This window comes from Carassius carassius, chromosome 28 (genome assembly GCF_963082965.1).
Source record: "Carassius carassius chromosome 28, fCarCar2.1, whole genome shotgun sequence".
Lineage (NCBI taxonomy): Eukaryota > Metazoa > Chordata > Actinopteri > Cypriniformes > Cyprinidae > Carassius > Carassius carassius.
The window spans coordinates 24483461-24503892 of record NC_081782.1 but is presented as its reverse complement, the minus strand read 5'-3'; the positions used below and the strand labels follow the sequence as shown (position 1 = coordinate 24503892).

The 20432-nt window shown below is 36.7% G+C and overlaps 1 protein-coding gene across 3 annotated transcripts in view; it reads left to right on the top strand.

Annotated features, from left to right (window-relative positions):
• pik3cb (phosphatidylinositol-4,5-bisphosphate 3-kinase, catalytic subunit beta) overlaps positions 1-20432 on the top strand; it is a 59358-nt gene that overhangs the window by 22310 nt on the left and 16616 nt on the right. For 2 of the 3 annotated variants that reach the window (XM_059514863.1, XM_059514861.1), the window contains exons 3-11: positions 6368-6551; positions 6981-7209; positions 10237-10457; positions 10556-10738; positions 12504-12671; positions 13937-14026; positions 14809-15060; positions 15271-15367; positions 15607-15737. In XM_059514863.1, coding sequence (XP_059370846.1) covers positions 6402-6551; positions 6981-7209; positions 10237-10457; positions 10556-10738; positions 12504-12671; positions 13937-14026; positions 14809-15060; positions 15271-15367; positions 15607-15737 — 1521 coding nt within the window. In that variant the 5' untranslated portion in view covers positions 6368-6401. The remainder of the gene's footprint in view (positions 1-6367; positions 6552-6980; positions 7210-10236; positions 10458-10555; positions 10739-12503; positions 12672-13936; positions 14027-14808; positions 15061-15270; positions 15368-15606; positions 15738-20432) is intronic. The other variant, XM_059514864.1, reaches the window with a different exon arrangement.

The following is a 20432-nucleotide window of genomic DNA, read 5'->3' as shown; positions in this document are numbered from 1 at the left end:
ACCAATGCTCTACCAATTGAGCTACAGGAACACAATAAAATGGTAATAGTTATTATTATTATAATTTAATACATTAATAGGAAAATGAGCCTAATATCGTCTTGACTATCGATATCTCTGACAATCGTCGATACATGATTCCATCGTCTATCGGCACAACCCTATAATAAAGCCATATAATAACCCTCATTTTATATACAGCACACAGTGAAAATGACATGAATATGATAGTGGGTGAATGCATAAAGCGCAGCATAATTTGAAATCATGAGTTTAAAATTTAAAGCATTCAATTCACACACACCGACCGTCAATACAGAGAACACGCCATCATGCTGGATACACATGCACACTTCACAACATCTCACAGCTTGATAAGTTTGCAAGGTTTGTGAAATTAAATGTTCATTAGTCATTCAAAGATTGTTTAAATTATATAAATGCATATTTGCTTAATACTGACGGCAAACGAGAAAGTATTATAATGTTTGCCTTTCTACTACTAATAGGCCTACTAATAGGCCTCATATAAAAGCAATCCTTATAATACTTTCTGTATATATTAATTCCTTTGTTTAACCATTCTATCTGATTAATAGACTGACTTCTATCCGTATTCGACAGAACTGTTAATGATGACGACGAAAGAGAGAGAGTGTGAGCACTGTGTGCCGCCTCGAACACATCGGCCAAGCAGAAAAACTTAACGGCCAATGCCGATATTTGAGAAATACCAAATATCGGCTGATATTTCGGCCTTGGTGATATATCGGTCAACCACTAATAGTAACCACAGTTTAACATCTGTCTATCTTGTGATATAGTGTATAAAACATTAACAACTTCAAGCTTTTAAAAGTTTTATTTATTTATTTTAATTTGTAGTAACTAGTTTTATAACATTTAGCTCATATGATTATGCTATACCGTAGTTAGTGATGACAGTCCCCTTGTCCTTGAGTCTTGACTCCTTGGCAAATTGTGTGTAGATATTTATATGCATTGTTTGCTTTTTTTTTTTTTTTACTCATCATTTTTTCTGTTTGAATGATGGAAATGATAGAAGGAGGGATATGTAGAATGACAGAAGAGATGAATAGAATAAATTAATAAAGAGATAATGTTTTGTCAAAGTGGTATTTTTAGCAGTTTCTGCTTCGTAGAATCAGATATTGAAATTTGCATGTGGTTTTCCCATTTCCCTATGAGAGTGCAAGAAAGAGCCTATGGTTCATGTATTTGATTTTTTTTTTTTTTTGTGAATGTGCGACAACAAGTCTTTCTGTGACCTCTGATAAACCCACCACTGTGTTTGTGGTGGTGTGTGTGCGCACCCACCAAGCTTTTTTAATACAGAGGTCTTTTGTTCCTCTCTGGTAAAGAAACTAATACAAGTGTATTCTCTCTCTCAAAGAAGCAATTCATTTTCACAACATGACAACATGGGGAGGCTTTATATTGCTTTACCATCACACTGTGTCTGAAATAGAGGAAGTGTCACATAACTGATATTTTTGCTTGATTTCCTTCTCTTGACATGGTGAAACGACAGTCATTTATAAGAGTGAAACTTATGTGAAAGTACTAGCTGAATTGTGTTACTAATTCATTAACATTTCTGTCAGGAACTCCCACCCCGCCAATTAGTGGCCAAAGCACAGAATGTTGCTATTTTGCATCATATTTTTATATTCCCGAATTTCTTGGATCATGCCCTAGAGTTTCAACATTCCCTTGTTTTTCCCCAAGATATCATTAAAACAAACAAAAACACACACACAAAAAGTTGTGAACAAATCCTAGGTTTTAAGACAGATATTTAACCCTACTTTATTTTAGATATTATTTGAATGTTGCTCGTGACTGCACTGAATTTACTTGCTTAATGTGCATGAGGAAAGATTATAATGATTAAAAGGTGTACAGTATTAATTGGTTTATAAACTTGCAAATATATTTCAATTATTATTATTTTTTTAAATGGCTGCCTGGTGTACTTGATTCAGATAATAATAAAGAACACTAAATGACAACACAAATTGTTGAACTGATGCCATAATGGGAGTCAAACAACTATCAGATTAATGCCAGGGTGGGGGGCTCTAAATCCAATCTCTTGCTGAGAACTTTTACAGTTTAATGACTTCCCCATCCCCCATCCACATTTGTCTTTCTTTTTCAGGCTTTCTCCCACTTTAACTATCCTTTTCTACCTTATTGTAGCCGACACAAGATTGCAGCATTGTGTATGCGGTATCTTCACCATAATTAATTTTCAGTAAAATTTACACAAAGGTTACAAAGTGGTATTAAATCAGTTGATACAGTGACTGTTATCTCTGCAGTTTGTAGCATACCTGTATTGTTGAGGGCTGGATAGGACAAAATGTCACAAGCAAAACATTTAACAAAAAGCAGGAATTTTAAATGATAAAACAATGTATCTAAGTCTACTTTTAAATAAGAAGACTACATGTCTTGAAAAAATACTTTCAAGATGAAAAAGTATTATAATACAAATTTTATGTTTGTTTGTTATTATCTTGCTTTGATTCCTTAAAAGCATGAGATTAGAACAGATATGATCATAATAAAAAAGAATTATAAAAGGTAATTATATTCCCAAAATTACCTCACATCTACAAATGTTGACTCTACAAATAAACAATTTATTTGACATTTCTTTAGAAGAGAATCAAATGATACAGGATTATGGGCTTTTCATTCCATCCAAATAAGTTTAATCAGCAGAACAGTGACCATAGTTATGTCAGCACTCTCCGGAAACTGCCTGGATTTAGTGCTGCACTTGTCTCTGATGAGTCAAGGCATTTTGAATGTGTTTGCTACACATTTGGTCCCTCAGTCTTTGTTGTGTTTATACTGTAGCTTTAATCTGCTTTATGTGCACATTCATCAGTGTTTTTAAGATTTGTGGGCTGAATATGTGTGAGGACTGGGGGTGGGGTGGAGGGTTAACTCAGTCGCTGCTGCAGTATTTTTTTTTAGCATTTGCGTGTGGCTGGGTCATAAGGTCTTCCATTAGTCATGGTACTTTTGAGAGAGTAAAAGAGAGGGCACAAGCATACTGGTGTGTCTGAGTATAATAGGGAAAGAAACTTCCTGTCTTGTTTGATTAATCAGTGGCAAAACCTTAAAATTGGGGCAAAATTGATTAATAGACAAATAACCAAAAACAATAAGAGCTCAGTCAGCTCATGGTCTATGCATAGAAGTATCATCTTATGCTTGGTAGGTTTATACTTGATTTGTTCATTCAGTGACTCTTAGATTGTGGCAGCTGTGTAAATGCAGTGACACTAGGGAGGAAGTGACCCCTTCAAATGTATGTTTCTTTTTTTTTTTCTTTTTTTTCATTCAATGAAAGGAACTCTTAGAGAAATTGTTATATTCTTCAGTAAAGTTGAGGCTCTTAAAAATGAGTATTTTTAGCAGTGAAGGAGGAAGTGCACCTCTGTCTGGACCTGCCCTGGTGTGCAGTGATTGCAAATCCTATTTTCAGTAGCCATATCTTTTTTTGTGTCTTCCTGTGGCCAGTTGGTGATCACTGATTGTGAACTTTGTGCCCTCTCTATGTTCTGTCTTTGACAGAGAAGAGATATATAGGCTGTGCTTTATTGTTTAGATCCCAAGTTAATTTGCCTTTGGGTTTTCGTTTTCTCCAGTGTTCTATGTGCAGTAGAATTCTCATGCAGAACTCTGTATGAAGACCTTCAATAGAATTAATTATGGCTGTAATAGTTACTAAATGGACCCCACACCTCCCTTCCAATTAGTGCTATCATGGAGAAAATTCTGATTTGCATAATACTGTCATTTAAATGACATACAGTGACCTCTGAAGTTTTACGAGTAGACTCCTTATTGGCTAATTAAAGAGTTAAATATTAATAAGGATAATGTACTGTAAGTTGTGCTAAAGTAAGTTTGTCTTTTATCCTGATCTGATTTGATTTACAGAGCCCATTCTTGACAGTATTGCTTTAGGATGTTTTTTAGGACCATTGAAAACAGCAAATAATCTCTTAATAGAGTAAATATTATACTTGTATCATACAATTAAAGTACTGGATTTTCAGATTGGTCCAGAAGCTCTGCTAATTCAATAATATAAATATTAAGTAAGTTTGTGCTGAGACTGCACCCATGTCTTACTTTTATGAACTGTATTCTGTTCTTACCTCTTTTATGAAATTTATTCTGTTCTTACCTGCCTAGTTTCTGGTGCATTTTTTGAATGTAGGTTACAAACCTTTAACCATATGCTTTATTCTCTCCCTCTCTCTCTCTCTCTCCCTCTCTCCCCCTCTCTCTCTCTCTCTCTCTCTCTCTCTCTCTCAAAGAACCTTCAGTAAACAGTTTTTCAGTAAACAAAATAGCGCTGCTTTTCCACCGTCTGGCCAGAAGGTCCGCTGCGCTTCATTAAAACCTGCCCTTTATACACCTCTCAGGAGCAACGTCATGCAACCCCATCATTTCACCAACAAAGAAAAGTTATTAGAAAACAAATAAGAAATAAATCACTGGAATTAGCACAATCACAAAACGAACACGATTGTGATAGAGAATAAGAAGCTGACGTCTGATTTCTCCATCAGTCACATTTACCATGTTTACTGTGGTAATGTTAATGCCTAGCGTGCAAAGTCTTATAAATATTTCTGCCTTGTATGGTGATTATAATCTACATCAGATCAAGTTATTTTAAACACTCTCTGCTGACTGAAAGTGAGTTTTGAGCTCAACTTATTTTAAAAAGTCTTTAATACTGGTGTTATAGCTGTTTTCTTTATGAAATCCACGGCGCTGACGCTCTCCAGACACTGAGAAACTTTGCCTTTGTTCATAACCTCTCCTCTAAGCCCTGCTGGCCTACTTTGACCCAAGGTTTTCGTGACATGATCAAGCCCCGGAAGTGACAGTGGAAATGCGACTGGCCCTGGCACGCACTAGCACGCCCGCTTTTGGCCTGGCAGTGGAAACTTGGCTATTGATGTTAAAGGTTCTTCATGGAACCAAAGATAACAATAAAATAACCTTTTTTTAAAGGTTCTTTGAGCTCTTTTCATGCAAAGCTGTAAAACACATTAAATGTTTAGTCCTTCTGTTGTTGACATTATCCTGCTTGATCACTGCCTTTTTAAGAATGGTGGAAAGCTTTCTGATAACTTGATCACAGTCGATCAGAGCACTAGTTCACAAAGTGCTCTCTTAAGAACCAACATAGTGTAAAACCTCAGCACACAGTAGCTCTTAACAAATGGTGCCGTTAGCAGGGAGAAGTCAGAGGTCTGAAAACTTCAGTGCTTTTGAGCTGTGGTGGACTTGGAGGCCGGGCTTCCTGAAGCACTTCACGGCGTAGTTATCTGAACCTCTTGATATGAGCTGTAATGGATGTGGTGCACTGTGGCCTGTCTAAAAGCAGACAAAGTGCACTTACAGCTGCATTGACACAGCAATTAACTCTTTCCTGTTTGTGTATATCTAAATAAACAATAGTTTGCTTGTGTGTGTGACAATCTGTGTTCACAAAATGAAAAACCACATCCTCTGTCCCCTAATGTGGGTATGTCTTTGTCTAGCTTGTCATTTCTTGCCTGTGTGTGGAAGTGTGCTGTTAAGCCACATCCCCCACCTCTGTCCTCAAAGACTGACATTGTGTGATAGCGAGTCTCTGCATATGTCTGGTCTCTGTTTGATTATGTCATACTTATGCTGTATTGAGTTTGTTAGTAAGGTGAGAGCAGAGAGATAATAACCATCATTGTTACAATGATGTATTGTTGCACACTTCAGGGAAAATATTGACTCTGAAAATAGCAAGTTAAGCCCAAGTTAAAAAAAACGGGTGTGTGCTCTACCTAATGGATGAACAAAAGTGATATTTTTTAATTGAAGCTATAGCATAGTGTAGTGTTTTTCTTTTTTTTTTTAAAGGTGTAGCTCATGCACAAAATAAAATAAGAAAAATACAATTCTGTAGTTTATCCACCCTTATGCTGTTATAACCCATAAGAATTAAGGGTCATGTTCATCTTCGGAACATAAATAAGGATTTATTTATTTAGTCTCATCTCTCATTAAAGGTAATCCTTATGATTTAAGATTTATTCCTTATGTTCTTCCAAAAGGACAAAGTTGCTTTATATGATAAACAGAATTAATTCAGGCTTTTATTCACATATGAACAATGACCAATGCACATACATAGAACACATCAAATATGAAAGTTTATTTGACTTATCATTGCTGTTATGCTATAATAATTAAGTGTCCCCTTAACTTGTTTGAGCTGTATGCATATTAAATGTATATATGTACATATTAAATATATATTTGTGTTCAGGTTCCCATGGTTTGGATCCAGCGTGCTGTCTGCCATGCCTCCCGCCAAGACAGATCAGCTGGACTTGTGGGCGGAGTCAGGGCTGGATGGAGACGACCAGGTGATGGTCGATTTCCTGTTGCCCACAGGAATATACATCCAGATGGAGGTTCCTCGAGAGAGCACCATCCAACACATCAAACTGGTACATGTGTTTGTGTGCAAGCAGATTCTCTGTTAATTTGTGCTTCAAATAAAATAAATGCTGGTTACACTTTATTTTGATGGTCCCCCTTTACACAATCAGTTGAACTTTGCAACTACATGTTGACCAACTCTGTTTAGGGTATTCGTCTAATGACTGGTAGTTGACAGGTAGTTGCAGCATTACTTACAATAACCAGAATGTCTATCAAAATAAAGTATTAGTTAAATGTTTGTTTTTAGTGTTTTTGTTTGTTTTTTTTGCTCTAGAGAACTTATCAATCTGCAGTGTGAAGTAAAGCCTTTTTACATTGGAATATTCTGTGTAAAATCCTGCAACTTATTACTATTACAGCATATTACCATTACTAACAAAAATGCAAGGTCACTTGAATTATTCTCTCATCATCTTGCTTTTGTGTTTATCTAGCTGTTATGGAAGGAGGCACAGACATACCCTCTCTTCTCATTGCTGGGGGAGATGGAGGGTCACATGTTCGAGTGTGTGAACCAAGCAGCAGTGCACGAAGAGCTAGAGGATGAAACCAGGCGGCTGTGCGATGTGCGACCATTCCGGCCTGTCCTCAAACTGATCACACGCAACTGTGGACGTGCAGAGCGCATTCTAGATTCTAAGATCGGAGTGCTCATTGGGAAAGGTGATACACATGTGCATAATCACATGTACAATGAGAGCTATATTTGAGCTAAAATCCAATAGACTGGATGAGGCTGTCTGGGATTTTTCAGTGACACTCTCTGCAGGTTAAAGTTGTTACCCCAGTGGGTGACGACGAGTGACTATCTTTATGTGTATTAGGAGAATCTCATTAAATCAGGGGCGTAGCCATCTTTTCAGAAGTGAGGGGGACAGAAATATATATATATATATATACACACACACACACACACACACACACACACACACACACACACATTAGAATATAATATAAAACATTACAATAGAACATTTCTGTTATCTATAGCTACCAGTCAACAGTTTTTGAACAGTAAGATTTTTAATGTTTTTAAAGAAGTCTCTTCTGCTCACCAAGCCTGCATTTATTTGATCCAAAGTACAGCAAAAGTTTTTAAAGTTTTTACTATTTAAAATAACTATTTTCTATTTGAAAATATTTTAAAATGTAATTTATTCCTGTGATCAAAGGTGAATGTTCAGCATCATTACTCCAGTCTTCATTGTCACATCCTTAAGAAATCAAATCATTCTAATATATCCTGATTTGCTGATTATCAATATTTAAAACATGAGTACATTTTTTTCAGCATTCTTTGATGAATAGAAGGATCCAAAGATAAGCATTTATGTGAAATAAAAAGCCTTTGCAACATTATACAGTATATCATTCAAAAATAAATAAATTATAGATATGAATACTTTGATTTGAGCAAGCTTTAAAATCTCGATAAATAAAATTTTGAAATATATTCAAATAGAGAAAACAGTTATTTTAAATAGTCTAGTAAAAATATTTCAGTTTACTGTTTTGCTGTACTTTGGATCAAATAAATGCAGGCTTGGTGAACAGAAGAGACTTGACTGGTAGTGGATACTATAGGCAACTTTAATTATTCTCTAATTTCTAGCTTTTAATTTGCTTAGAAATCTATAACTGCTTGACAATAACAAATAATAATATTTTTTTAATATACTACAAACACTTATTTATCACATAATAAGGCAGAATAGTTTCTATACTGTAATAAATCTGTCAATTAGCACTGTTTTGTTGATATACTGTATTTATCACCTGCTGGAGATGACTTGAAAAACCATATATTGTCGCAATCGTATATTAATGTCTTCGTGTATCCAAAAGTTTCAGTTCTTCTGTCAAAACAACTGTTTTCATCCAGCGATAGCTGGACGCTGTTGCCCATATTAGGACTTTCCTGATATGACTTTCTGCGTGAGAGCGCGCTCTCCGGCTTCGAGGATGATTGAAACACACTGCAGGAGAGTTTAGCGCTTCTGTGTCCGAAATAAAATATCAGGTCAAGCGCATACTATCCTGTCTCTTTGAGTTTAAATCTATATTTATTCACGCCAGCTCTTGAAAACATCTATGCGAACACATTTGACAGAAAAAGTGCGGGGGACGAATTTCCATGATATTTAAGAGTGGGGGGAACACGTCCCCCGCGTAATCTACGCCCCTGCATTAAATCATTCTTAGTTTGCAGAGCAAAAGTATACAAAGTAGCAATACATTTTATACATAAATTGCACATTACTTAGTATCATTGTCTCACTGTTTTACACATTTGTGAACCTTCTAATGTGTGTCTGTTTATGTCATCTTTGACACACTTTTGCTACCAGCAAATAACAGTTAAGTGTGTGTGACTCAGCAGAGGCTAATTTGAGAGTGATGCTGATTGTTTGTTTGTACTGTATGTACTGATGAATCATCATGGGGCTATGATAAATAGTCAGGCTCAGCCTGCAAGGCTAATGCATTTACACACTCCACTGGCTGATTTTAAAACATGCAAACACACACAAAATGAGCACCCTCTCTTAGTGGAGAGGATCAAATGAATTTTTAATGCTCTTTGAATGTCATCGTGTTATCAGGAACCTATTTGGAACCTTTCCCCAGAGCTCTGTTTCGTAAACAAAACACACTGATGTCATTCACCAGAAACAGATGCTCATTAAAAGAATAGTTCGGTCAAAATTTAAAATTTGCATCACTTACTTTTAGTTTTTGCAGATCCATTGTATATTCTTTTCTCTGTGAAAAGCAATAGGAAAAATCTTATTTTCTTCCATGAAATTTCAAATCCACAAACTTTGTGTGCTGTATTGCTTAATTCAAACAACTAGTTTGTTGCAGAAAACTGGTTGCGTGAATTTCTCCTTGTTCCTCACACATACACACTTCAGTATAGTGTAGTACAGTGTAATTTTGTGAACCGTTCCCTTCCCTTAATACCCCTACTTTATTAAACAAAAAAAAAAAAAATTTAGATTTTGGAAAATTACATTACATCAAACATTACAAATGCTTTAGTGTTAAAACAATTTTATCTGTGACAGTAGTTCACACTCGCACTGAGTTCACACAATTTTAAAATTCAGATACATTCTCAGGAGTAGGGATATGCCGGTATCCAATTTTCGTGTTGCGATTAATTGCTGATACTTTTATCACTGTATACACTATTATCACGGTATTGAATTATTATTCTTTTTTTTTTAAGTTCCAATAATTACAGTATAACCGGTTTAATAATTTGGCGCTGTGATGAACACCATAGCAAATCCACAAATCTTAATAGCTATTTAAATACGTTTTAGAAAGTAGTGCAGCTGCTTTATTTATGGGATTTCCAGGGTAACGGCTTCATCTTCTGCCCCATGTTCTTCTCATGCGTGTTCTGATGTTGTTACTTCAGAGCACACACACGTCTTTTAAGCAGCATACAGCAGTGTTGTGCATTTTGTCCAGCTAATGGGAAAAGTATTCTTAAAATGCACCCCAAATTCTGAATAATATGTAGTGTATATTAGAAGTATTTAGAAGTGCTCACAATAACAACATCATGCATATGTATTACTGTGATATATCGCATTACTGAATACCAGCACATGTCTACACAGCAGTGGATGTTGTTGATATTGTGAGGGTAAAGTCACAGAACTTTGTCCCGTGGCACAGGTCTCCATGAGCTGGATGCCCTGCAAGACCAGCAAGTAAAAGACTTTCGTTCCAAAATGAAGCGAATCAGCGAAGAAAAGATGCAGCGCATGCAGCTGATGTCATGGGGAGAGTGGCTTCGGAGCTGTTACTCTACACAGCTGGAGACAGAGTCTTTGGAGAATTTGATTGACAAACATGAGGGTGTTATCAAAATTACCATGCATTACGACCAGTCACAGGTGTGTAGTGTTATTTTGGAATGTAGTATGTTGCAGATGTCCTTACAATGAAATTAATCATCAGTCTTATCCTCTTATTTCTTTTTTTGTTTCTGTAGGACACAGCCAGCCTGAAAGTGTCATTGCATTGTACAGTAACTGAACTAATGGACCAGGCTCTCAAGAAATGGCAGACCACTCATGGCCCAGAGGAAGACATTGGTAACCGTAGCGATTATGTGCTGCGTGTCAGTTGCAGACTTGAGTTCCTGCTTGAAGATCACCCTCTTAATCAGTGCAAAGTAAGAAATAGCCTTGAAATGTCAAACTATATTTTCCAAGGTTTACTATTGTTAATATGGCTAAAATATAGCACATTACATTCTGTTTTTAGAGCAATAGGAACCTTAGTGTCAAGCTTTGCTGCACCTATAAAAGCATTTCTTGATTCAAAAAAGAAATTTGTCATCATTTACTCATCATCATGCCATTTCAAACCTCTATGACTTTACATTTGTATGACAAATTCTTTTTTTTTTCTTTGCATACGTAAGACCAGTAACATGGTAATTTTAGAAGTAGTCTATATGGTTTGTGAAGCTATATATTAAAATATATATATTTCTATTAGAAAGATTGTAACCAAAATTGTGTGAACTGTATTCCTTCACACAAAGTAGCGTTTTTAAATCCTTTAAAGTGACAACTAAACATTACATGTAATGATTTTTAAAAGATTTCTTCAAGTTCTTCAGTTTGGTTCCCCATTAGTGGAGACTAATGGTCTGAATTAGTCTATCTGTCGTTTAATTGCTTTTTGCATGTGTTCACATTTAATATTCATTATGCATAATATTCATTATCATATTACCACAGTCAGCTTTAGTGTAGTTCATCAACATTATCATGCAAAAACCTCTTGAAAATGAGTTACACAGTAACACCAGTGTTGTTGTTTTTATAAAAAAAATAAAATAAAAAAAACAATGACAAGAATTCTGGTAGTGAAATGTGTCGAACTGGTAAGTCATGTTCAGACATCAAACAAAAGAGTGTGTGCTTTACTATATGTTGTGTACACAGTCGTTTAGTTTCATTATGAGCCTAAAACCAGTCAGGTGAGTGATCGGCGGCCGCAGTTCATTAAAGGGATCATATGATGCTATTTTAAAGATCATTATTTTGTGTATTTAGTGTAACAGAATATGTTTCAAATACTGTACATTATTGTTGGTCCTCTATGCCCCGCCTCTCTCAAACGCATCATTTTCTAAATAAAGCCCCTTCTTCCAACAAGCACAGTCTGCTCTGATTGGCCAGCTGATAAAGGAATAAATGCATTGTGATTGGCCAAAGACCACATGCACGCGTTGGAAATGTAATGCCACTTACCATAATTGCGAGCTTCAGCCTTCAACATAAATGTAAAGGCAGTAAATAATGTCCTAAGTTTTACCACCAGTTCAAGCCCTAAAGGGGAAACAGAGTCACGTGATAGACAGTGATGATGCTCATATGTATTTCCAGAACACAAGCCACGCTTAAGAAAGCTGACTCCACTGTGATGTGAACCTGTCTCTCTCTCACGCACTGGGGGTGTGTTTGAATGAGCCGTTTTAGCCCGGTCTGGATCAGCCTTCTCTTTTAGATAGAATAAATCCTTTTGTTGGAGACTTTGAGCTTTGTTACTCTGGAGATCTTATACATTTACAAATTGCTACATAACACACTAAAGAAAAGGAAAAATAGTAATCGCATCATATGACCCCTTTAGGAGGTTTGTGGTGTGTTTGGATCAGTAGTGCGATGTTGTTCCAGGAAATGCATATATACACTCAGACCATGCAGACACATAAAAACACACAGTTAGTTGCACACACACACAGTTGTTAGAAAATCATTAATTTGCCTTATACAATTTACTAAAAAGAAACCAAAATATAACAGTTACTGTGTTTTTTATGCATGATACCATCATGGTACTTTGGAGTCGTTTGTAGGGGCAAAATTATGATTTATTTTCTGTTTGAGAACTCTAATATTAACTCTGTGTGTTTATGTGTGTAGTACATAAGGGATTGTTTGTTGGCCAATGAGAGCCCTCATCTGACACTGGTTCACTGTGACGTTGTGAAGGCAATGTTTGAGAAGGAAATCAGCATTATTGGGTCAGTGCTTGCACGGAAATCTTCAAATCCTCCTCTACCACTGCCCCCAAAGAAGAGGCAGCCAACAGTAAGGACTCTTTCTGTGTTTACTGCACTTCAACTAATCAAAGGTGTTCTTAGTTTTGTGCACCTAGCAGCTCCAAACAGCAATGCAAAAGTAATTATTTTTCTAAACAGGTTTCCCCCAACACTAATTTTATCTTGCATCTTGTCATCCGTTGTTCAGATAACAGGCAGTCCCACCCCAAACTCAAACCAGTGGTTGAGATAGAAGTTGACATCTCAACAGCTCAAACACACAGTGTTGTTTTTAAAATGCCATCCCTTCACTGAGATTGCACTCTTTGGTCCCTTATGAAAATTAACCAAGGATAGTATAGTTAAACCATGGTAACCACAAATGAACCATGGGTTTGCAACATTAACCATAGTTTAACCATGGTATTTATAGTAAGGCTGTGTTTATACAAATACTAATCAATACTATTATTATAATAATGGTTAATTTTTTGTAAGGGGTAAATCTAACTACAAATAAAATACTTGTAATTCTTTTTGCACATTAAACTGGAATAGGAGAAAGTAGAGACAATTAGCTCTAATTTTTTTTAGGGTCTTGTACTATGGTCTAATGGCTGGTACGTTTTGGCTAATGTTTGCTGTCGTTTAGATGAGTTAAGTTGTAAGTATGTGTGTCTGACAGATATATCATGTAAATCATGGTCATGTGTAGCGTCCATTGCACACTAGAGCTTGTTTCCTCACACTTTGGGCCAATGAGTTAAAAAAATGTGTTCCAGGAAGTGAGTCAGGCAAGTGTATGTTTTTGCACTGATCATGTGAGTTATTTTGCTGATATCAGATTGCTGACCTCTGCAAACTGCTGGTGTTAAACCAAACCTCTAAGGGGATGTGTACAGTATGTGCATTTATGTGAGCATCTATGTGTTTGAATTAGTGTGTATGAGGTTGCTGTTTCAGAGGTATATCAACTTGTATGGTGATTTGGACACTTAGGCCACACTTAATGTCTGAAAATCATTGCATTAGATCAAATAAATAAAAAATATCTATATGCAATAAAATTGTGCTTTACCTTTTCACAGAAATGTATAATGTTTAAAAATGTACTTTTCTGAGGCATTTTTCCAGTGACTTTTCAAAGGGTCAGTGTGATTTTACAGGATGCCAGGTCCTCTGGTTCATCAAGTGACTCAAAAATCTTTTATTTGCAATTAATGGCACTTTAAAGAAAATAGAGATCATGCATTTGTAAGGTAATAATTAAATTGTCAGAATTTACACTCCTCTTTTATCTTTCTCTCTCCTCAGCAGTTACATACGTGTGTTTGGAAGGTACATTCTCTGTTTAGAATTAATCTCGTGAAAGGTAATAAGGTGAACGCTGAAGATGCTGCTAAGGTAAACATCAACACCTCTGAATTCAGAACAATCACTAACCTTTATCTGCCTCCTAGTGGCCCAGAACCAGTATTACATTAAAATGAATACATATTTACGTAAACGTTTGGCAAATTGGTGGCTAATTTGTATGGATTTGTCTGATCTCATTCATACATTCTCAAAAATAATATGAAATCACCACCTCGTAAAATAGTTGAGATTGGGTTGTTAGTGTCTAGTTATTAAAATCCATAGAGGGCATAAAATAAGTGAAACATAAATATAATAATAATAATGCATAAGTTCAATGTGCTTTTGTATGTGTGGAAACATGACACATACCACAGACAGTATTTAGAGTAGCCCCCAGTTCTGTGTACAGTATATGCCAACTCGACACATGTTCATAGTAAAAAGATTTCCAAGCATCTTTTACACTTTTAGTGTATAACAATCTTGAACACTGAATTTTAGCTTATTGTGATATAATTTTTCACCATGTTTGAGCAAATTAACACATGCTACAGGCTTCAGTTTATATGTTAATCTAACATCTAACATCTTACGTTTCATTTAAAAAAAACTTTTTTTTTCTTTTTACCATATCCAAATATCAGACAAACAAAGTAAATAAAATACTAATAATAATGTCAGTCAGACGTCTTTTTGTTGTTGTTGTTATACCTGGATAGGAAATAGCATTTGCACATAACTTTGAATAATGTAGTCCATAAAGAATTGTATGTCATGCAGTGTTTTTTTTTTTCTTTTCTTTTCTTTTCTAACTTGGATATGTGTAGATACAGGTTCGAGCAGGGCTCTTTCATGGTACAGAGCTGTTGTGTAAGACAGCGGTCAGCAGTGAGAGCAGCAGCCGATCTGAGCATGTGTGGAACAAAACTCTGGAATTTGACATCGCTGTTTGTGACCTGCCCCGAATGGCCCGCCTCTGTTTTGCTATTTATGCTGTTATGGACAAAGTGAAGAAACAGAGGTCAACCAAGAACACACATCTGAACAAATACCAGACTATCCGCAAGGCAGGGAAAGTGGTGAGATCAACTTTATTCATTGCACTATTTTTAAGTGCTTGTATATCATTATGTGTTATGGGCGATTACCAAAACAATATTTGGGAATCTCATGCCCCTGAAGTCTTTTTTTTTTTTTTTATCCTTTCTAACATCCACCCTCACCAATTCAGGTAGTGATGCTTACACATTCACTAATCATATGGTTTGCATGTTATACTTTCTCTCTAGCACTACCCAATAGCATGGGTTAACACAATGGTGTTTGACTACAGAGGGCAGCTGAAGACTGGTGACATAATACTCCACTGCTGGTCCTCTTTTCCTGGTGAGAACACACACACACACTTTCATTCTCAGCTTAATAGGTTTTGATTGTGACTACAGGGTTGTGTAAACTGCCGGGCAGTTGTGTCATAGGGTGTGTGTCTGTGAAGTTAGAAAAAGACTGTGTGAGTTATCAATTCATCTGTGAGTAATACTTTATTTTGTGCAAGCTTGTTCACTGATGTCTTGTAAAGGAAGGAAGTGTGCTCAGGAAATACCATCTTTTTCTGTGTGTTGCAGATGAGCTGGAAGAGATGTTGAACCCTATTGGGACAATTCAGACCAATCCTTACACGGAGAATGCAACAGAACTACATATAAGCTTTCCAGAATACTCAACACAACCAGTTGTATTTCCTGCTTTTGACAAGGTATGTATATACTCACAATATGAGCATGGCTCACAAATGTACATGTACACTCACAAATGTACACGTTTTTAGTGTGGATATCTACTAAACAATTTACTGCAAACTTCTAGTATATAGGCCCTCATAAAATACTAGTATCTAGGCCCTTAGAAAATAGTATGATGCACTATTTTCCTATTTAATACTGTAAAGCTGCTTTGACACAATCTGTATTGTTAAAAGTTCTATTTAAATAAAGGTGCCTTGACTTTTGACTAGCTATGCCAGCATTGAGAGGATGCCTGAGAACGGTTATGAAAAGATGCCCCCTATTGAAAAGATGCTGGCTTGCTATCTCTCTTTGAGGGAGGCATCTAGTCTTAAGGCTCCCTGCCATCCAAACTTCTTCAGGTTATATATTTTTTGAATGGCAGGGTATATGCGGCAGCAGGTCAGGCTGCAGCCTTGTTGCATAACATGGCGGTGCTTCAGGCTTATCAGACTGATCTGCTGAAAGAACTGGATAAGGGTCAGGGTTTATCCCCGATGAGGTGGCTGAGTTGCATCGCACCACAGATCTTGCTCTCCGTGCCACAAAGCAGGTTGCCACTGCCATTGGCAAATCCATTGCAACTATGGTGTTTATGGAGAGACAACTGTGGGTGAATCTGGCAGTTACCGGGTCAAAAGAGAAGCGATTTCTTCTTGATGTTTCCCCTTCTGAGCTTTTCGGTACTTCTGTCGAGACAGCATCAGGTCCCCAGTATAACGCTGCGATCTCAGGACCTGCGGGTCCTCCTCGCGGGCTAGTACTCTTCAGTGTACATGCTTTGTGACATGCTCCCTATCCTCTGGCCAAGGTGTTCTACTCATCTCTTACCCTGAGTGGTCTCCTGAGATTTGAGTCTTTCCTTAACCATAATGCACATCCTCTGAGCTAGAGCACCTCTCGCTGAGGAGTTGAGGGGCTCAACACTCCTTTTTTTTGCGGAAACCCCTCTTGTAAGCTCTGTACACCTGAATGGTTATTGGGTCCCGCCATTTCTTTAGATTCTGTTAGGTCTGATAGGGGTGGGCGATTTGGAAAAAATATCATCTGTTTTTGTTTTTTGTTTTTTTAAGAACTATCACGATACACAAATGTATCCCGATTCTTTATCATGTTGGTTTCATTATTTTTCAAGTTTTCTGAGCATTACAGCCAAACTAATTTCCCTGTTACAAATAATTACAAAGATACATATTACAACTACACATAATATACAAATAAAACAAAAAGTGATTTATTTTCAGGTACAATATATGTATTTAGCAAGAGCATTCAAAAAATGTAATGAACAAACACCAAAATAAAACACTAGGCTTAAAGCAACTGTGTTAAAGTTCTTTAGTCATGAGCAGTGAGTGATTTTTTTCTTTGCTCTCTGTTGTTTTATTAACGTTAAAGGAAAAGATCAACCGAAAATAAAAATTCTGTCATCTGTCTGTCAATTCTGTCGTAATGTTTTCTTTTTATAGAATCATTTACTCAAAAGTTGTTTTAAACCTGAAACCTAGTTTTTTTTTTCTACTGAAAATAAATGCTATTTTGGAGAATGTGGAAAATAAATGACAGAAATAATGTAGTAAATAATGACAGAAAATACATTTTAGGGTGAACTCTCCCTTTAAATGGTGTGTTCAACCAAAAAATTAAAATTTGGCCATGAATTACTCACCCTGAAGTCATTCGAGGCATATATGACTAGGGTGGCCATATGCAACGTTCATACGGGACACATCCTGGCCAGGATTATAATAATGCCTAAAACACCCAACGCAGTTTTTACAAATAACATGCAGGCATTGTACATAATCAACCAATCGTGGGACTGTGCAATCTACAGGGAATGATCAAAGCGGTACAAATATGCACACGTGTTTGTTCGTTCGTTTGACTTAAAGTGTCACTGCTCACTGATCAAAAAAGACACCAAAGTAGGTGCGAGAGCGATTTGAAAGCATAAGAAGCTGTCTGCTCTGCTCTCTATAGCTCTCATTAATGTCATGCAATGACTGACCTGCACTGTGCAAACAGCCAAAACATGGATAATTTAGGCAATATTAAATCCTGGCCGGGAAGTGTCCCGTATGAACAGCGAATATGGCCACCCTAAATATGACTTGATTCTTTCATACGAATCAAGCCAGAGTAATAATTTAAAAAAAAAAGATCTTTCAAGCTGTTTGATGCCACTCAGCGGGTGTTGCTCTGCATCAGTCCAAGAGAAGTTCAATAAAAAGCACATCCCTTTAAAAAAAAAAGGGTCTCACATGGCTCTGGGGGGTGAACAAAGGCCTCCTGTAGTGAATCAATGCATTTTTGTATTTCCACATTTTTGCTAAAGGAAACTTTGCTTTACTCCTGTTAACAAACGTTGGTTTTCACAAGGCTCACCGGCGCAGACCCCCACCCCGGAACTGCATCTGTGAAAAACTGTTGGCGCAAGCTACATTAAAGTGATTATTACATTTTTAATTGTGGATATTTTTCTTACAAATATGCATTGATTTACAGAATGCCTTAGTTCACCCCACGGAGCCATGTGAGACCCTTTTAATTAATGGATGTGCTTTTTATTAAACTTCTCTTGGACTGATGCAGTGCAACACCCGATGAGTGGCATCAAACAGCTTGAAAAATCAAAGACAATTAAAAAAAAAAAAAAACAACACCAACTGGATTTGCCTGAAAGAAGAAAGTCATATACATCTAGGATTACTTCAGGGTAAGTAATTTAACTAACCATTTAATGACAGTCAGCTGCATGTTTAATACTGTACCTTTAAAACCTCTATGTGGTGTTGTACAGTATATGACAGAAGCACCAGAACTGCAACTGATTTCTTCAAAAACAGATTCTGGAGACATTTTTATCATCCACGATCAAAATTGTCATATCGCACACCCCTAAGGTCTGGTTAAATGGGACCCACACAAAACGTGGCCTAATGGTTAGAGAATCGGACTCGTAACCCAAAGATTGCGGGTCTAATTAATTAAAACCATGAAAATTGTAAATTTTCACATCAATTTAATAAAAGACACAAATTACATGTTTAGGGCCCTATAAAGTGCTTTTTTTTCTCAACATGTTTTTTATTGTTACAAAATTCTGTGTTTAAGCATGTCTAATTATTTGAACACTTAAAACAACTTTATTTATTCATTTTTCTTAAAGAAGCCTTATGATTTTTTCCCCCTCAAAATGTTATGTTGTGTATTCAAATTTTTCTTGTTATCAAATCAAGGCATGAAACATTAATTTAATTTATCTTTTACTGAAAATTAAGCAAACTTTTTTTTTTTTTGGCAAACAAAGGGGATTACTATTAAAATTAAAACATGAAAGAAATGTGTGATTATTCCTTAAAAAATAATGTTTGTTTAGTTTCAGTAGCAGTAGTAGTAGGCTATGTACATTCTACGGAAAAATAGATCTTACCTTTATTTTTACAGGTTGCCGTGAATACCTTTACAGTTCTGTGGATGTGATATGAGGCTAGTTTTAATCAAATCAAATGGTCAGATGCTCATGAACCGGTAGGATTTTGTCAGCTGGTTTCTTGCTCTGTTCAGCATGCAGCATCACTTGTCTAAACAAATAGCTCATGATGTCAGTGATTTCAGCCACTGGAGGCCGCTTTCGCACTGTATAATGAAACAGACCCTTTTCAGCCGCTCCAGCAATGGACGCAACCCAGAAAACTATCGGCATGGATTTTTGCCAATAACCAATTGTTCTATCAATCAACTATCGGTGCAGATTAATCGGTGGAACCGATACATCGGTCAACCTCTAGTTTATTATAATGTTTGTAAACCGTTTGCGTCAGCATTACGCATATTTCTGAATGAAATAATACAAATGCTACTTATGTTTTTTTCTCTCTCTAAAAAACTATATTTTATACTCGTAGCATATTTTAACCATGCAGCAAACCTTAAATATTTTGAAAAATTACTGAAAATAAATAAATTAGTTTTTAAACCATTTAACTGATTGTATTAAGCGGTCAAAATTCTTAATGGTCAGTTAATAGTTAACCGGTTAAAATGAACATCCCTAATGCAGAGCACTAATTGAGAGTATGGGTAACCATCCTTGGCCACATGTCATGTCACGTCACTTTCACTCTCTATCTAGATAGAAAGCATGAGACTTTGTCCAGCTGTGTCTCTTATTGGGCCTGCTGGGTTACCCCTTCTAATCTAGCACTGCCTTCTGGTCGAGCTGACCAGTATGTGCTATAAGACTCGCCTCAGCTTGAGAGCGCTGCTCCCTAAAACTCCATTTGCAAACGAAACTGAGTTGTAAGGTCTGTCTCTGTCGCCTCCTTGGTCAGTTGCCTCTATCTTGGTACCCTGTTGTTCCCTTCTAGCAGGATCCAATTTCTGATGTCCAATTTTGCAATCTATCAGCTCCCCGGACATGGCTGTGCTCCACTCACTACGGGAGTGTCCTTTTGAGTTCGCTGGTCCTCGACAAACTATCTGATTCCTCCTCCTCCTCTCCTCTGACCCTGGGCTATTGATCGCTTTGATCGAGCTAGGTTTCTCTCTCTCCTCACTAGGGGTTAAACTCTCCACTCTTGAGCTCCATGGCAGTGACATCAGGTAGTTGGGCCGCTTCCTCTATTTGGGTCAAGTCAGGCAGTGTTCCCCTCACCTCAGAG